Raw genomic sequence first — 15,213 nt, 5'->3', positions numbered from 1 at the left:
ACGATCAGCTCCTTTGTTTTGTTGTGAGAGCTTATTTTCCTAGCACCACTCTCCCAGAGCCCTCACCTCAACCCTGTAGGCTGTCTCATTGTTGGTAATCAGTCCTACTACTGTTGTGTTGTCTGCAAACTTGATGATTTGAGTTGGAGGCGTGCGTGGCCATGCAGTCGTGTGTGTGTGTGTGAACAGGGGGTACAGAAGGGCGCTGAGCACACACCCCTTTGGGGCCCCTGTGTGTATTGATACACCATCCAAAGCGTAATTAATAACTTCATCATACTGAAAGGGATATTCAGTGTCTGCTTTTTTTCCTCCACATCTACCAATAGGTGCACTTCTTCTTTGCGAGACATTGTAAAACATCCATGGTCTTTGCTTGGAATTCACTACTCGACTGAAGGAATTTACAATTATTTGTATATTGGGTACTCATAAATTGTTAACCACTGTTATTGCACACAGAATAAGTCTATGCAACTTCTGTGACTTGTTAAGCAAATTCTTACTCCTGAACGTATGTAGACTTGCCATAACAAAGCGGTTGAATACTTAGTGACTCAAGGCATTTCAGCTTTAACATTTATTTTTTGTTTATTTCTAAAAAATAAAATTACACTTAGACTTTGTGGTAGCTATTTGGTTAACTATTTAACAAACTATTTAGCAGTCTCATGGCTTGGGTGTAGAAGCTATTCAGGGTCCTGTTTGTTCTAGCATCGTTACCGCATGCCCTGCACAGAGGAACAGTCTATGACTTGGGTGGCTAAAGTTTGTACATTTTTAGGACCTTTCTCTGACACCGCCTGGTGTAGATGTACTGGGCCGTATGCACAACAGAGGGTAGCCACTTGCGGGTCAGATGTCAAGCAGTATGTTATCTTGCTGTTCTGCCTCCTCTCCTAGTGTTCTGTCTCCATTGGTCCCGCTAGCAATCCTACCCCTGCACTTTTTACAGATCTTAAAGTACTGGACAAGTGAGAGCTAGCCATAAAGCATATTTATCCTATAACTTGTATTATTCAGGAACATACAATACAGTCAAAAATTAGAGAAATACTGTGATTGTTTTTTTTATTACCATATCCAGTCCTTTCAGATCTGTGAACATCAAGGGTCCCAATCACAGATTAAGCTTGTCCTGGACTAAAAAGCATTCTTAATGGAGAATCTCCATTGAAATGGCTTTTAGTCCAGGATTAGACTTAATCTGTCTGGGGAAACTGCCCCCAAATCTTTTGGGAATTGTCCAGACACCGAAACTATACCTCATCTTTGATTTCCGATCAAAACGACTGATGTTGTTTCTGCACCAATAGGGTTTCAATCAGGAGGATCTGGAGGGGGATAAGAACCTATCACAGGCCTCGGCAAAGAAAGCAATGGAAGACGACTCGGACTCTGACGAGGGCGTGGACAGGGGTGGTGTCCAAGAGTGAGTATCTCATGAAGTCTTTGTCAATATTTTCAATCAATCGATTTCCTCTTGCCACTATACTTTCATTCTATAGTGGAGGCATGGCTAACTGGCTGACTGTCTCTATTCAGCACCAGCTTCATGTCAGACTTTGACGTGATGCTGGCTCGTAAGAAGGCCCAGAGCGGGAAGCGACGACGGAACCGAGACGGGGGAACGTTCATAAGTGATGCTGATGATGTGGTCAGTGCCATGATCACCAAGATGACAGAGGCTGCAGAGGTGATGTTCTGGCCCCAAACTGTGTATGTGTTCTGTCAGCTCTTCAATGCAGATGCGGGTGTACCATTCTAACTGTGATTTACAGGAGGACAGAACACTGAATGCTCAGAAGAAGCCAGCCTTAAAAAAGCTGACCCTCCTCCCCACTGTAGTTATGCACCTGAAAAAGTGAGTCCATCTATGGCTCTCGATACTACCACAAACATATTCATTGACTTTACAAAACATTAGGAACTTTCCATGACAATGACCAGGTGAAAGATGTGATCTCTTATTGATGTCACTTGTTAAATCCACTTCAAACAGTGTTGATGAAGGGGAGGAGACCGGTTAAAGAATAATTTCTAAGTCTTGAGACATTGTGTGTGTGTTCCATTGAGGGTGAATTAGCAAGACCTAATATTTAAGTGCCTTGGAATGGGGTATTGTAGTAGGTTCCAACCTCCCCAGGCTGTTCTGAAGGATGGCTGTAGTCTCTTTTTTTTTTTTTTTTACTGTTAACTGCTTCCTGCCACCAAATGCGCCTTGGTTGGGTGTTGTACAGCCCAACTTTGAATTCTGCATGACAAGCCAGGGGTTATGGGTTTGCTTGTTGTTGAACAGCAAATTACACATGCTCTGAGCACTTCGTCGGTGGATGCACCGCCCCCTTCCCTCCAGCTCCCCATCTCCCTCTCATGCTGAGTCTGACTCGCTAGTAGGCCTACAGTGGGGGTGCTGGTGGTGATGCTGAACTGGTGGGATTAGCAGCACTGCAAGCTAAGAGGCATTGCCATCAGGAATGCCTCTCATGCCTCTCCTCCGCACTGACCGATCTCAGGCTCGTTCTCTGGATTTTCGGACTTGGAAAATGTCATCAACCTTGATTGCCTTTTCTTATCAATTTAAAAATATATATTTGTCTTTCCCACATTTCAAATTCAGTAGGGCCTGGACTGGCCTAGACAACGTGACGTGATTTACGTAGGGACCTCTTCACCAGCTGATCACCACTACCAAGACCTGTGTCAGGATCAGTTACTTCCAACACTGGCCCTCCCCATAACCTCTATGTACAAATAATAGCGCAGGTCTGGGATCAATGTGGCAGGATGGAATGCTTACACAAAAGGATCACCCCGCATTTACTTGATGGTCTTTCTGGGTGGCAGGGGAAGTGATTTTAACCCTGATCGCTTTTATTAGAATGTCTACAGTGCAAGCAGTGAAACAATTAATAAATCATGCCGCGAGAGGTACCGGATCGGGGAAATAAGTGTCGGAACAAACAGAGTCCAATCTGAGCAGTGCCGGATCCTGTTCCGGCAGGATCCAGCTCAAATTAAGCACTAGCTTTATGTTTAGATTTTTAATACATTTAATACATGTTTTTTGCGCAGGCTGTACACACTTCATTAGTCTCTCATTCAATTTGACAAGCGCTTGATAATGCCTCGAATTTCACGGCGGCATCCCCTTTGTGGCTGTAATGCCCCCTAAAAAATCCATGCCTTTTGCAGCCAGTGGCCGTTGTGCCCTTGGCCTGGAGTGCTGCGTTGTGCCCCTCTCACTGTGCACTCCTAAGCACCTCTCACTCAGATGGCTCTCCATCGGGTGATCGGGTCTTTCTCACAGGCTACAAGTGAAGGGACAGGGGACGCAACTGCGCGCATCCTTATGCAATTCCGAGATGCATATGGAAGACTGTCCAAATTTTACTTTTCGTCAGCCACCAAGATGAGTAGGCCTAAAAGAACAGCAAAAGCACTAGCCTATGTCAATCTACTAACCCCCATAATACAGAAGTTGACCTGTTCTGTACGATAAATAAATATTCCAAACATAGTCTGGGACAGTTGTGGGACACTATAGATCCCAAATTAATACAACCCCACTAGCATCAAAAAAAGCTTTTTTATGTAATGTGGCTGACGCAACAAATCAGAACATTTAGCTTAAATTGTTGATAAACTGAGGCTATTTCTTCACATTATAAGCAGAGCAGTGTGTACATGGCAGTAGGCTATAAGCGTGAATGTTCCATTACCCGAAAACACCATTATCAAAGGTGACCGCAAAGGTGATTATACATGTAATGCTTTTATTATAACGTTGTGTTTTTATGGTAAATTCTACCCTAAACTTGAATCTCACATGCTGCTTAAGTGTGCCAGTTAAGCTCTAAACACATTGAAAAGCAGATTAATGTGCTTCATTTTAAGAAGTTATTTGGTCACTTTAGTTGTGATACAAACCTTATCAAAACATATAGGTCTATGGGCTAGGCTACATGAGGTGTGCGACTATGATTCGAACGGCATTGTTTCTTATGCTGGGCATCATTCACAAGTGATTGTTTAATAGGCTAATATTGTAACCTATTGTTGATTTAATCTGGTCTTTACATATACAAAATTATGTATGTGTGAAATTTCTTTTGATTTAGAATGGACACTTATCATGCACCTGTCTCAAAACAGGCAGCGGGTTAAAATACATGTAATCTATGCACTTAAATAGCAAATGGATGATGCTTTTCCGGTGGATAATTTTCATGCCAGCCAGGTAGGCTTTACTCCTGTTGTGAAGATAAACAATGTGCTTAATATTAGGAAAGTTGAGAGAAATATAGTAGGCCTAGGCTATAGAAGGCTTAGGGGGTCCTCTTTTTAGTAGAGGTAGTCAATCTGTTTTCTCACGTAACTGCATAGCCTATTGAAATGTTGCTCAAAATGAGCTAATGGGCTCTCATGAAGTGTTTGATTAGATTTTAGAACACATTTGCATTGATGTCAGAGTGATTAGAGGGACAATGGAGTGCTGAGTACCAGGCAGTTAACATGTTTGGTAGACTGCTAATGACCATCAGCAGCATCGGAGCTTGGAGAAGCCTAATTACCGTGACAAAACGGTCACATGGAATTTGACTGTCGTCATGACTCGTGACCCCCGGTGTGGTGGTAATAGTCACCGTAACAGCTACATACACAATCCATGTCTCAAGGTTTAAAAATTATTCTTTAACTTGTCTCCTCCCCTTCGTCTACACTGATTTGAAGTGGATTTACCAAGTGACATCAATAAGAGATCATAGCTTTCACCTGATCAGTCTATGTAATGGAAAGAGCAAGTGTTCCTAATGTTTCGTACACTGTGTGTGAGAAATACCACATGGAATCATGTAGTAACCAAAAAAGTGTTAAACAAATCAAAATATATTTAAGATTTGAGAATTTTCCAAGTTTATTCAAGTGCAGTCGTAAAAACCATCAAGCGCTATGATGAACTGTCTCTCGTGAGAACCGCCACAGGAAAGGATGACCCAGGTGTTACCTCTGCTGCAGAGGATAAGTTTATTAGTTACCAACCTCAGATATTGCAGCCCAAATGAATGCTTCACAGACTTCAAGTAACAGACATTTCACCATCAACTGTTCAGAGACTGCGTGAATCAGGCCTTCACGGTCGAATTGCTGCAAAGAAACCACTACTAAAGGACACCAATAATAAGAAGAAACTTGCTCGGGCCAAGAAACACGAGCAATGGACAGTAGATCGGTGGAAATCTGTCATTTGGTCTAGAGTCCAAATTTTGAGATTTTTGGTTCCAACCGCCATGTCTGTGAGACGCAGTGTATGTGAACGGATGATCTCCGCATGTGTGGTTCACACCGTGAGACATGGAGGTGTGATAGTGTGGGGGTGCTTTGCTGGTGACACGGTCTGTGATTTATTTAGAATTCAAGGCACACTTAACCAGCATGGCTACCACAGCATTCTGCAGCGATATGCCATCCCATCTGATTTGCGCTTAGTTCCACAATCATTTATAGGACAATGACCCAAACACACACCTCCAGGCTGTGTAAGGGCAATTTGACCAAGGAGAGTGATGGAGTGCTGCATCAGATGACCTGGCCTCCCAAATCAAAAGTAACAGTCAGGATCTGGTGTGGAGACCAGCTGCATTAAGTACTGCAGTGCATCTCCTCATGGACTGCACCAGAGTTGCCAGTTCTTGCTGTGAGATGTTACCCCACTCTTCCACCAAGACACCTGCAAGTTCCCGGACATTTCTGGCGGGAATGGCCCTGGCCCTAGCCCTCACCCTACGATCCAACATGTCCCAGACCTGCTCAATGGGATTGAGATCCGGGCTCTACGCTGGTCGTGGCAGAACACTGACATTCCAGTGTCGCAGGAAATCACGCACAGAACGAGCAGTATGGCTGGTGGCATTTGTCATGCTGGAGGATCATGTCAGGATGAGCCTGCAGGAAGGGTACCACATGAGGGAGGAGGATGTCTTCCCTGTAATGCACAGCGTTGAGATTGCCTGCAATGACAACAGGCTCAGTCCGATGATGCTGTGACATACCGCCCCAATGACGGACCCACCACCTCCAAATCGATCCCGCTCCAGAGTACAGACCTCGGTATAACGCTCATTCCTTCAATGAGAAATGCGAATCCGACCATCACCTCTGTTGAGACAAAACCGCGACTCGTGAGTGAAGAGCACTTTTTGCCAGTCCCGTCTGGTCCAGCAATGGTGGGTTTGCGCCCATAGGCGACTTTGTTGCCGGTGATGTCTGGTGAGGACCTGCCTTACAACATGCCTGCATGCCCTCAGTCCAGCCTCTCTCAGCCTATTGCGGACAGTCTGTGCTGATGGAGGGATTGTGCTTTCCTGGTGTAACTCGGGCAGTTGTTGCCATCCTGTACTGATCCTGTGCAGGTGTTACACTTGATCTGCCACTGCTAGTGCGATCAGCTGCCCGTCCTGTCTCCCTGTTGCGCTGTCTTAGGTGTCTCACAGTACGGACATTGCAATTTATTGCCCTGGCCACATCTGCAGTCCTCATTCCTCCTTGCACAGATGAGCAGGGACCCTGGGCATCTTTCTTTTGGTGTTTTTCAGAGTCAGTAGAAAGGCCTCTAGTGTCCTAAGTTTTCATAACTGTGACCTTAATTGCCTACCGTCTGTAAACTGTTAGTGTCTTAACGACCGTCCCACAGGTGCATGTTCATTAATTGTTTATGGTTCATTGAACAAGCATGGGCAACATTGTTTAAACCCTTTACAATGAAGATCTGTGAAATTATTTGGATTTTTACAAATTATCTTTGAAAGACAGGGTCCTGAAAAGGGATGTTTATTTTGATTTGTTAACACTTTTTTGGTTACTACATGATTTCATGTGTGTTATTTCATAGTTTTGATGTCTTCACTATAATTCTACAATGTAGAAAATAGTTAAAAATGTATTTTTTAAAACTTAAATGAGGTGTGTCCTAAATTGATTGGTACTGTACGTAAGTACATGCATGCAGTGTGTATATGTGTGTGTGTGTGTGTGTGTGTGTGTATACATATATATGTGTGTGTATACATATATGTGTGTGTGTATACATATATGTGTGTGTGTGTGTGTATACATATATGTGTGTGTGTGTGTGTATACATATATGTGTGTGTGTGTGTATATACATATATGTGTGTGTGTATATACTTCCACCATAATTTGCAAATAAATTCATTAAAAATCCTACAATGTGATTTTCTGGATTTTTTTTCTTCTAATTTTGTCTGTTATAGTTGAAGTGTACCTATGATGACAATTACAGGCCTCATCTTTTTAAGTGGGAGAACTCGCACAATTGGTGGTTGACTAAATTATTTTTTGCCCCACTGTATGTGTGCGCACAGACTGAATGATTTAGAGTTTTTAAATTCAAATGTAGTTCAATTGAGTTAATGTGTAGCACGTAGGTGATTGGCGTTTTGCCTGCATATATGGTCTGAGGTGTGTGTGTGTGTGTGTGTGTTTTCAGGCAAGACCTCAAGGAGACGTTCATCGACAGTGGAGTGATGTCGGCCATCAAGGAGTGGATTGGCCCGCTGCCAGACAAGAGTCTCCCGGCCCTCAAAATCAGAGAGGATCTCCTCAAGATCCTACAGGAAGTAAGTGCTAGTGATTCCATTTCTGCCAACTCCCCCCTGAAACGCCACCGTGGTTTTTAATCTTTGTAAAGACCTGTGTTTTCATATAGTTTTCGGTTCTCCCCCCAGCTCCCCAGCGTGAGTCAGGAGACTCTTAAACACAGCGGGATTGGCCGAGCTGTCATGTTCCTCTACAAACACCCCAAGGAGTCGCGCCCCAACAAGGACCTCGCCCTTAAACTCATCAGTAAGTGCCTAGATATCTACGCTCAAAACATATAATATGCATACAATAATGTGCATTTTGGTGACATTAATAGCTGACCAAATATTGTCTGACTCTGAAAAGGGAAGTAGGTTATTAAAGGGATTAAAACATTTATCTTATTTTCACTCACCTGTTTCATAGCTTTGGTTTTTAGTAAGTTCCAGTGGCTTCTAACGAGCATGCAATGGGACACGGTCCCCCTGTAGAGGTAAATAGTGTTTGGGTGTTGGTAGAGTATTAGTATTGATACGTGCCGTGTCTGCACAGACGAGTGGTCCCGCCCCATCTTTGGCCTGACATCCAACTACAAGGGCATGACGCGCGAGGAGAGACAACAGAGAGACCTTGACCAGCAAATGCCGCAAAAAAGACTCCTCAGGTAAATGTGTGCACACCCCAGGGTTTCCTTTAGGAAAATGTGGCGCTGGATAAGGTGACCGGCAATTTATTTGAAAAAATATATACACTACCGTTCAAAAGTTTGGGGTCACTTAGAAATGTAAATGGTTTTTGCAAGTAAATCACATCTTTTGTCCATTTAAAATAACGTAAAATGGATCAAAAATACAGTGTAGACATGGTTAATGTTGTAAATGACTATTGTAGCTGGAAACGGCAGATTATTATTATTTTTTAAATATATATTTTTAATGGAATATCTACATAGGCGTACAGAGGCCTATTATCAGCAAGCATCACTCCTGTGTTCCAATGGCACGTTGTGTTAGCTAATCCAAGTTGATCATTTTAAAAGGCTAATTGATCATTAGAAAACCCTTTTGCAATTATGTTAGCACAGCTGAAAACAGTTGTTCTGATTTTAAAGAAGCAATAAAACTGGCATTCTTTAGACGAGTTGAGTATCTGGTGCATCAGCATTTGTGGGTTCGATTACAGGCTCAAAATGGCCAGAAACAAAGAAACCTTCTTCTGAAAGTTGTCTATTCTTGTTCTGAGAAATGAAGGCAATTTCTTGCATGGAATAGCCAAGAAACTGAAGATCTTGTACAACGCTGTGTACTACTCCCTTCACAGAACAGGGCAAACTGGCTCTAACCAGAATAGAAAGAGGAGTGGGAGGCCTAGTTTGAGAAACAGACACTTCACACGTCCTCAACTAGCAGCTTCATTAAATAGTACCTGCAAAACACCAGTCTCAACGTCAACAGTGAAGATGAGACTCTGGGATGCTGGCCTTCTAGGCAGAGTTCCTCTGTCCAGTGTTAATCTTTTCTTTTATTGGCCATTGAAGGCCTGCATCCCGGAGTCGCCGCTTCACTGTTGACATTAAGACTGGTGTCTTTTTTAAATTTCTATTGTCTTTTTTAATAAAATAATTTCCTCCATGTTTACATGGTTGGATTTTGCCTATAGGCTACTTTGAAGCAAGGTAAGACATACCTCATAATGTAATAAAATGTTCAGGGTTCAATGTTTTCAAAATGCATACTGCCCCCTGCTCACATTGTAAAGTGGTGGTTGACGCACTGATAGCCTGTTGCCTGCACTTTAATGGTGAATGGGATGCGTGCTTCAACTACCAGTTGAGAAATAAAAATGGTAGTGCATTTCAATCGTGTCCCAAAACTGTTTTTAACTGGATTTATAATTGTTGCACAATAAATGGGCATATAAAACCACGTTTTACTCCAGCTGAGGAACTGCAGGTGAAATCCCGCTCAAAAGTGATGATACTCTGCCCTTGTGCTTCTTACCATACAAATATAATAAAAACCAACCTGGGCTCCTAAAAGACACCTTTTATAGAGTGAGAGTGTTATTCGTAAGTACGAGAGTGAGAAAATCAAAAAATCAGAACCAGACAAATAGCAGGCCAAACTATCCCTCTCAGCACTGCCTGGACTGCGCAAAAATGCAAATGCTTTCCGTTTGAGTTATATTAGGCTTTATTATCATCGTTTGTGATAGTCATCATGCATCTTATTTATCCAACAACTAATGAAAATGCACACGGGCCAATTTAATTCCATAAAATTATGCAAATGAACCTATAGACCTATAAGCATGACAGTCAAATGTATTTCCATCAATTTTATAAAAAGCATTATTTTGCAATGGAATTTATTTTCTCCTGGTCTTTTTTTATCTGCTTAATTTTTTTCTCCATCTGCATATTGCCGACTAACGAAAACCCTGACACGTGTAGATGTACCACACACTCGTTATACAATATACTCCTGAAACACACATGCGGTTGTTTCACATTATCACTGTAGACATGATCTGTTCTCCAACCAACCCCCTCCCACCCTTTCCAGCTCATTGTCCCACTGTCCTATCAAATCCTCCATCCACTTTTCAGTCCTCTCTCCTCCTTTCACTGTCATTCTCATGTTTGTCAAATCCGCTCTTTCCATGACATCTGTCTATACTTCTCGATGTGGTCCCTCCTTCCCTTCCTTTCCCCCCAGTCAGCCCCAAACGGTGGATAGGTCCAAGGAACCGGATGTCTTCTCCCCGCAGCAACTCAGGTTCAGTGTGGTTGCATGGTTGCTCCGCCTCCCGAGTGACTTTGGCTGCAGTCAGATTTTCAACCTCTCCAGGTTGTTATGCTTGATGTCGTCCGCCCCCCCCCCACACACAAAGACAATGATACAGTTGTTGGTATGAATGATAGAGTCAAATTGAGCCTATAGAGGATAGAGTCAAATTGAGCCTAGCTTTACTGAGGCTTTGTTGTGTCAGTGGCTTAATTTTGAGTTTGTTTCTTTTTCCATTTTGTTTGGGATTCGAAAGGCTACTTTGTAAATGTATTGTTTGTGTGGGAGATTCTCTTCATTTGAATCATGCTGGATCAGTGTTTGCTGTTTTAACTCTAACCATGTCTGTGAGAAGCTAAAATGGATCACTGGGCCAGGGTTTCGATCTTGGCATAAAGCAGAGTATAGCTTCCCTCAGTTAGTAGTGAAGGTTGTCTGGCCATTTGCCCTCTCGCTGACCTTAATTAACCCTACCCTTTGTGCTCTTCATACCGTTTTGCTCTTCAAATGACATCTCTTTCCAGCTGAGGAATGAACAACTCGTTTTTTGGGGTGTTTAGTTTTTCTTTGTGTAGCCTGTACGTTTTGTTTGGGTGTGCATCATGTTTTGATAGTTCAATGCTTATTTTCCACCATAATTTGCAAATAAATTCATAAAAAATCCTACAATGTGATTTTCTGGATTTTTTTTTTCTCATTTTGTCTGTCATAGTTGAAGTGTACCTATGATGAAAATTACAGGCCTCATCTTTTTAAGTGGGAGAACTTGCACAATTGGTGGCTGACTAAATACTTTTCTGACTAAATACTTTTGCCCCACTGTATGCAGCATTTTGGGCTGCCTGGCTCGTTGCGAACAGTGTGAAGACCATTTCTTCCTAACAAAGACCGTAATTAATTTGCCGGAATTGTACATTGAAGGTTGTGCAATGTAACAGCGATATTTAGACTTAGGGTTGCTTACCCGTTCGATATAATACAGAACGGTTGCGTATTTCACTGAAAGAATAAATGTTGTTTTCGAAACGATAATTTCCGGATTTTACCATATTACTGACCTAAGGCTCGTATTTCTGTGTGTTTATTAAAATTAAGTCTATGATTTTAATATTTGATAGATCAGTCTGACTGAGCGGTGGTTGGCAGCAGCAGGCTCATAAGCATTCATTCAAACAGCACTTTCCTGTGGGGTTTGAGAAGTGAAATGATTCTTTTAGTTAATTTTCTCAATCTAAAAGCACAACCTAGATTCGAGCCAATGTTTAAGTAGTTAACATGTTATTACTCCAACCTCGACCCGCTGATGTGTTTCTACGCATGAGCTTAGCTAGCCAACGTTGCCATGACATAGTCTATAAGTGTGATCTGGGATTTTTATTGAAGAAGCAGTTTCTGCCTGTCTTTGCTACTACTCAAACTTGAACCCTTTGAGAACAGGGAAGTGGTAGTATGGCATGTGTTAAGACTTAAGACCAGTGTGCAGAGTGCTACTGTAGCTGAACATTTACATTTGGTAAATTGTGTGTGGCCTAAGCAGTCAGTGGTCACTCAGGACCAGAGAGAGTTGACAGTATCTCTCTCTCTCTCTCCCTCTCTACAGCTCAGGGGGACAGACTCCTCATAGAGACCTGGAGAAAGTACTGACAGGAGAAGAGAAGTGAGTAGCTGAGTCCTTTGTATGTCTGTCTTGAGTCTGTGTATGTTGCTTTCTGCTGACACCCCTCCTGTGTTTGTTGCCCGACAGAGCTCTGCGCCCAGGCGACCCTGGGTTCTGTGCCCGAGCCAGGGTGCCCATGCCATCCAACAAGGACTACGTTGTGCGGCCCAAATGGAACGTGGAGAGCGAGTCCAGAGCAGTGAGTGTTTGGTTTTCCATCTGTCTGCCAGAGAGAAGGACCCATGATAGTTGTCCATTTATTTTGACTGTCTTGACCAGACCAATAATTTTCTCATCAGACCTGCATTCTGGACATGACCTAGAAATGGTTATTTTAGTTATGTTACCTTAGGTGTGACTGAACTGGGTCTGAATTGTAGCTTGTTAGCTGTTTTGTCACTACTTGGGCATCAGTAAAGGAAGGATGGTAAGGAGTTGAATGTGATTGGTTCCCGACTGTAGACAGGCTTTAAGAAAGGGATAAGCCGATTGGAAAAGCACAAGCGTCGCATCGCCCAGCAGAGGTCACAGCGGCGCATCATGGCGGTGAAGATCAATGTGGACGGCAATGGCATGCCCCTGTAGTACCTACTGTCACCACACGGGGCAGTAAGTGCCATCTGCATGCCTCTTGCTGGTCCTGGGTAGGAGAGTAACCCTCCCACCAGGTCAAACGGCTCTGCACGCTGTTGCCAGCCACCTAATAATTTAATAAGTACGCTGGTTTTAAGACATTAGGCTATACCAGCATGCCGCTTGAGTTTCTGTGTCCGGCGTGGGGAATGTGTTACTATTCAACTTAGTGTTGTGTTTTAAATACTAGGGTTTCGAATGCAGAACATTCCAATTTTCATGATTCCAAAAAGAGTGTTTGTGTCTTGGTAAACCTCACTCGCTAGGTTTATAGTGGTGCTACAGTATATTACCACTACGGCAAATATATATATATGTTGTCGAAGAAACACTGTTTTAGTGAGTAGTTTAACTTTCTCCTCTCCCCTTCACTAATCCTCTCCTCCTCCCTCTGTCTCCCAGGCCCCGGTTAAGAAGGGCATGTCACGGGTAGACAAACAGTTGCGTCGCTTTGCCGACATCAAGCGTATGACGAAGACGGGCCACGCTGTGAAAATCAGCGTCCAGGGCAACCGGATGCCCCTCTGATTTTTAAAACTTCTAGTTTTTTTCAGACTTTTTTTATTTCTCCTTTTTTATATGTTGCTCCTATAGCATGGTCCCAGTTCAAATTGTTCATCATTACTTTCTTGAAGTGATTGGCTACATGAAAGCATAGGTTTCAATTCAGAGCTGTGATTATTCCAAGGAAGGGATGATAGAATAATGCAATTATTTCTTTGATTTGGGCCAGGGTCCCAGTTCTGTGCACTTTAGCCAACTCCTCTAACTAGCATGTTTAGAAGAGTTGGCTAAAGCACATGGGACCATTCCCTATACAAACCCCCTCAGCCCAGCCTGAATGTATGATAGTGGTGTGGATTCACAAGCTGGTTGGCCTTCGGTCCTCTAGACTGGGATAGATTCAATACGGAGTGTGGAAGATTCACGTTGTAGCACGATTGAGCAGACATTTAGCGTTTACCAAACATTGCCCTTAAATTGCAATTGCTCCATATTGAATATACATTAGGCCTTCATTGTTTTACTTTGTTTCTGAAGAAGCTGTACAGACTTAGGAGCTTGCCTGTGTGTCTTCACTGTGTGCTGGTTGGTTCCGAAGTTACTTTCATAATAAAGAGGGTTTCACCAGATCTCTTGATTTCTCTTCTTTATTTGAGAAAGGTTACCTAAGGCCTTGAACTATATCAATCTCATTTCACTCTGTTGATGTCTTAAAAACATGAAGCATTGAATTGAGTGAAATAATTCAAACTACTTATTGCAACACATGTACTGTTAAGTTTCAATAACAGTCCTAAAATGTTGCATTTACTTGGGGGTACATTGTTTTTAATGGGGCAGGGAAACTGAAAGTGCTCTGGGAACCAAATTATACCTGATTAACAATATGCACAGTTTGTATGTGGTCAAATCTTTAACTTGTAATATGTTATTCATAATAAAATGAAATAAGGTAACTAACTTGTTGAAGCTCTATTCATTGCATTTCTATCTGCAATGTTCTGACATGATATGCAGTTATCTGAATGCTCTGTTGCAGTGTATCCTCTGAACTATCTTCTGAACCCCCTGATGCAACTCATTCCATAACTTGTGCATTTCTGTAGAGCTAAATGGATTGGACAGTTGTACCCTATATGGTTTAAATTCTTCCTCAGAAGGCAATTTTAATGTGGAGGGCAATTGAAATCTACATAAATTGTTTAGGGGCTAGGGTTTGACTTGGAATTCATTATCAGCCACTCCCAATTTGTTCCTTGTCCCTAACCCTTTGATCTTTGCAGGTGTGTAAGCAATATGGTAGAAGCGCCACCACTAAACTGCTTGCACCTATCCAGACCCTTCAGATAATCAAAGCACCAAGGGGTAGGGAATGAATTGGGATTGTCTCCGAGCTGCACCTCAGGTATGTGAACTGTTATGCGCCTGCCTTTCTATAGTATCTTGTATCCAATGCAGGTAGTTCCCTAGCCGGGTGTAGATGCCATACTTCCCCTTGGCGGCACACTTCTCCCCCCAGCTCACCACCCCTGTGAGGAACCAGGTCCCGCGGTAGTTGACCACAAAGGGACCCCCACTGTCCCCACTGCAGGCATCCAAGCTGGCCTCCAGGTAGCCCGCGCAGAACATGTTGTCTGTGATGACCTGCTCCGTGGAGCGGATGCACTTCTGCTGGTCGACCACGGGCAGAGCGACTTTCCTCAGGAAGCGTGAGGAGCGCCCCAGGTACTGTGTGGCGCCCCAGCCTGTGACCAAGCCCCTCACATCCTCCCTCTGGAGGTGGTGGGCCAGCTGACCATTGGGAAGGCAGGCGGGCACCGCCACAGGGCTCAGCGCCACAGGGGCAGAGAGGTAGACGAGAGCAATGTCGCTATCGAAGGTGTAGTCATGGAAGTGAGGGTGGACGACGACCTTCGCCACTTTGATCTTCTGCTCGTTTGGGTCGGGACGTCGCTTGTCATAGTCCCCTGTAAAACACAGACAGACAGTTTAAACGGGCACAATGGCTCATCAACATGTTGCACTTGTTGA

The 15,213-nt window shown here is 43.2% G+C and overlaps 2 protein-coding genes across 8 annotated transcripts in view; one reads left to right on the top strand and one right to left on the bottom strand.

The window, feature by feature from the left end:
- Window positions 1-13,811, top strand: part of LOC109864470 (protein IWS1 homolog) — a 31,127-nt gene extending 17,316 nt beyond the window's left edge. For 2 of the 7 annotated variants that reach the window (XM_020452283.2, XM_020452284.2), the window contains exons 8-17: window positions 1,317-1,432; window positions 1,546-1,696; window positions 1,782-1,864; window positions 7,511-7,640; window positions 7,749-7,866; window positions 8,155-8,266; window positions 10,320-10,379; window positions 11,989-12,045; window positions 12,133-12,244; window positions 13,081-13,811. In XM_020452283.2, the coding sequence (XP_020307872.1) occupies window positions 1,317-1,432; window positions 1,546-1,696; window positions 1,782-1,864; window positions 7,511-7,640; window positions 7,749-7,866; window positions 8,155-8,266; window positions 10,320-10,379; window positions 11,989-12,045; window positions 12,133-12,244; window positions 13,081-13,206 (1,065 nt within the window). In that variant the 3' untranslated portion in view covers window positions 13,207-13,811. Of the gene's footprint in view, window positions 1-1,316; window positions 1,433-1,545; window positions 1,720-1,781; window positions 1,865-7,510; window positions 7,641-7,748; window positions 7,867-8,154; window positions 8,267-10,319; window positions 10,380-11,988; window positions 12,046-12,132; window positions 12,245-12,507; window positions 12,655-13,080 lie in introns of all 7 variants that reach the window. The other 5 variants (XM_020452286.2, XM_031797303.1, XM_020452285.2 and 2 more) reach the window with 4 other exon arrangements.
- A 4-nt stretch (window positions 13,812-13,815) lies between these two features.
- Window positions 13,816-15,213, bottom strand: part of LOC109864473 (coagulation factor IX-like) — a 36,312-nt gene continuing 34,914 nt past the window's right edge. The window contains exon 9 of the mRNA XM_020452291.2: window positions 13,816-15,149. Within this exon, the coding sequence (XP_020307880.1) occupies window positions 14,584-15,149 (566 nt within the window). The 3' untranslated portion in view covers window positions 13,816-14,583. The remainder of the gene's footprint in view (window positions 15,150-15,213) is intronic.

This window comes from Oncorhynchus kisutch, linkage group LG19 (genome assembly GCF_002021735.2).
Source record: "Oncorhynchus kisutch isolate 150728-3 linkage group LG19, Okis_V2, whole genome shotgun sequence".
In the NCBI taxonomy this organism is placed as follows: Eukaryota; Metazoa; Chordata; class Actinopteri; order Salmoniformes; family Salmonidae; genus Oncorhynchus; species Oncorhynchus kisutch.
This window is presented reverse-complemented; position numbering and strand designations above follow the sequence as displayed.